This window comes from Caloenas nicobarica, chromosome 37, assembly GCF_036013445.1.
Source record: "Caloenas nicobarica isolate bCalNic1 chromosome 37, bCalNic1.hap1, whole genome shotgun sequence".
In the NCBI taxonomy this organism is placed as follows: domain Eukaryota; kingdom Metazoa; phylum Chordata; class Aves; order Columbiformes; family Columbidae; genus Caloenas; species Caloenas nicobarica.
The window spans coordinates 970,113-972,085 of NC_088281.1; the positions used below are offsets into that span (position 1 = coordinate 970,113).

The 1,973-nt window shown below is 69.3% G+C and overlaps 1 protein-coding gene across 1 annotated transcript; it reads left to right on the plus strand.

Moving 5' to 3' along the window:
- The first annotated feature begins 133 nt into the window (after positions 1–133).
- Positions 134–1,189, plus strand: OPA3 (outer mitochondrial membrane lipid metabolism regulator OPA3). Its single transcript, XM_065655244.1, has 2 exons — positions 134–302; positions 714–1,189. Exons 1-2 carry the CDS (start codon positions 161–163, stop codon positions 1,145–1,147), a joined length of 576 nt encoding a protein of 191 aa, XP_065511316.1. The 5' UTR covers positions 134–160; the 3' UTR covers positions 1,148–1,189.
- Positions 1,190–1,973: the final 784 nt, after the last annotated feature.

The following is a 1,973-nucleotide window of genomic DNA, read 5'->3' on the forward strand; positions in this document are numbered from 1 at the left end:
GCCTCAGGGGGCGTGTCAGCGACCCAGGGGGCGTGTCCAAGCGCCAGGAGGGGGCGTGGCCTCGGATGCGCAAGGCCACGCCCCTCCCTCTCCCCGCCGCCGGTGGCGCGCCGCTGACGTCACGGGCCGGCGCCGCGTGCGGGCGCGCCGGCGGGAAGCGATGGTGGCGGGCGCGTTCCCGCTGGCCAAGCTGCTGACCCTGGGGGCGCGCCAGCTCAGCCGCCCCCTGGCGGCGCGAATCAAGGCGGGGGCGCGCGCCAGCCCCTTCTTCCGAACCTACATCTGCCTCCCCCCCGCCCAGCGTGAGTGTTTTGGGGGGGGGGGCGAACACACCGGGAGGGCGGGGACACCGGGAGGGGGGTGGGGACACCGGGCCTGGGGAGGTGGCACCGGAGGTGGGGGACACCGGGAGGGGGTGGGGACACTAGGAGAGGGAGGGCAGCAGTGGCATGGAGGCGGGGGTGACACCGTTTGGGGACACCGGGCCCGGGCGGGGTGACACAGAAAGGGGGGGGACATCTGCCATGAGTTTTGGGGAGGGGGGTGACACCAGGTAGGGGTGTCTCCCCACTTTGTGTCCTCGTCCCTCCCCCCTTCGCAGGTGAGTTTGGGGACGGGGTGGGGTTTGAGTGACACCGGGCAGGGGGTGACACCGTGGGGGGGGGTGACACCGGAGGAGGGGTGTCCCTCTCCCGTGTGCGTCCCCCCCGCAGTGTACCACTGGGTGGAGATGCGCGCCAAGATGCGCCTCATGGGTTTCCGCGGCGCCACCGTGAAACCCCTGAACGAAGAAGCCGCCGCCGAGCTGGGGGCCGAGCTGCTGGGCGAAGCCATCGTGTTCGGGGTCGGGGGGCTCTGCCTCTACCTGGAGTACGCCCGGCAGGCGGGGCAGGCCCGGCGGCGGGAGGACGAGCAGGCGGCGGCGCTGCGGGAGCTGGCGGAGCGGCTGGAGCGGCTGCAGGGGGAGCTGGACGCCGTGGCGGCAAGGCTGGGCGGAGGCCACGCCCCCGGCCACGCCCCCTCGGGCCCTGGCCACGCCCCCGCCGCCGCTGCGAACGGCGCCGGCCACGCCCCCGACGGCTCCCATTGCACAGCTGCTGCGTCTGGCCACGCCCCCGCCGGGCCTAGCCACGCCCCCCCGAGGTGACTCAGGACACGCCCCCCGGACATTAAAGGCGCACACGTGCTTTTCCCGCGCGTTCCTTTCGGGGCGGGGTTTGGTAAAGGGGGCGTGGCTTCAGGGGAGGGGGTGGAGCTTCGGGTTGGGCTGCTAGGAGGGGCGGGGCCTGTTGGGCTTCGCAGTGCTGATTGGAGAAGTGCTGAGGGTTGGGGCGGGGCCAGGACTGAGGGGGCGGGGCCAGGACGGGGGGGGCAGTTCAGCCCCTTGGGTAGAGCTGGAGGGAGGGGCCAAGAGCTGGGGGTGGGGCCAAAACCTGGGGGCGGGGCTTAAAGCCGTGACCCCCCCCCCCCCCCCCCCTCCCCGAGGTGGGTGACAATGACACCCGTGTCACAAACCGTGTTTATTTGTGGCAGGGGTGGGGGGGACGACACCCAACCCCACCGCTCAAGTTTAAAAATAAAGTGAAAAAACCCCCCAAAAGTGGCATTAAAAAGGCCCCTCCCCAAAGTAGAAAAATAAAGGGAGGGGGGGGTCCCTAAAATGGGGGTGGTGTGAAATTGGGGGGGGGGGGGTCAGGGCGTGTTCCGCTTCCGCAGCTCCACCACGAATGCTGGGGGGAGGAATAAAGCGTCATGAGGGAGGTCCTCTAATTCCCCCCCAAAATGTTTCCCCCTCCCCAATTCCCTATTTTTCCCATGAGCCCCCCCCCCAAAAAAAAATGCTCCCCCCACCTTCAATAATCTCTTCCTTCATCTTCTGCAGCTCCCTTCGCACCTCCCCCAGCAGCTCCTGGAGGGGGGGGGACACACGGAGTGAAGGGATTTGGGGGGACCCCCCCCCAAATTTACACCCC

What these genes read in the sequence shown, in the direction of transcription:
- OPA3 (XM_065655244.1), top strand. Translation starts at nt 161, where the DNA reads ATGGTGGCGGGCGCGTTCCCGCTGGCCAAGCTGCTGACCCTGGGGGCG. An exon ending in CTGCCTCCCCCCCGCCCAGC is followed by an intron (nt 303 to 713) that starts GTGAGTGTTTTG and finishes TCCCCCCCGCAG; the next exon opens with TGTACCACTGGGTGGAGATG.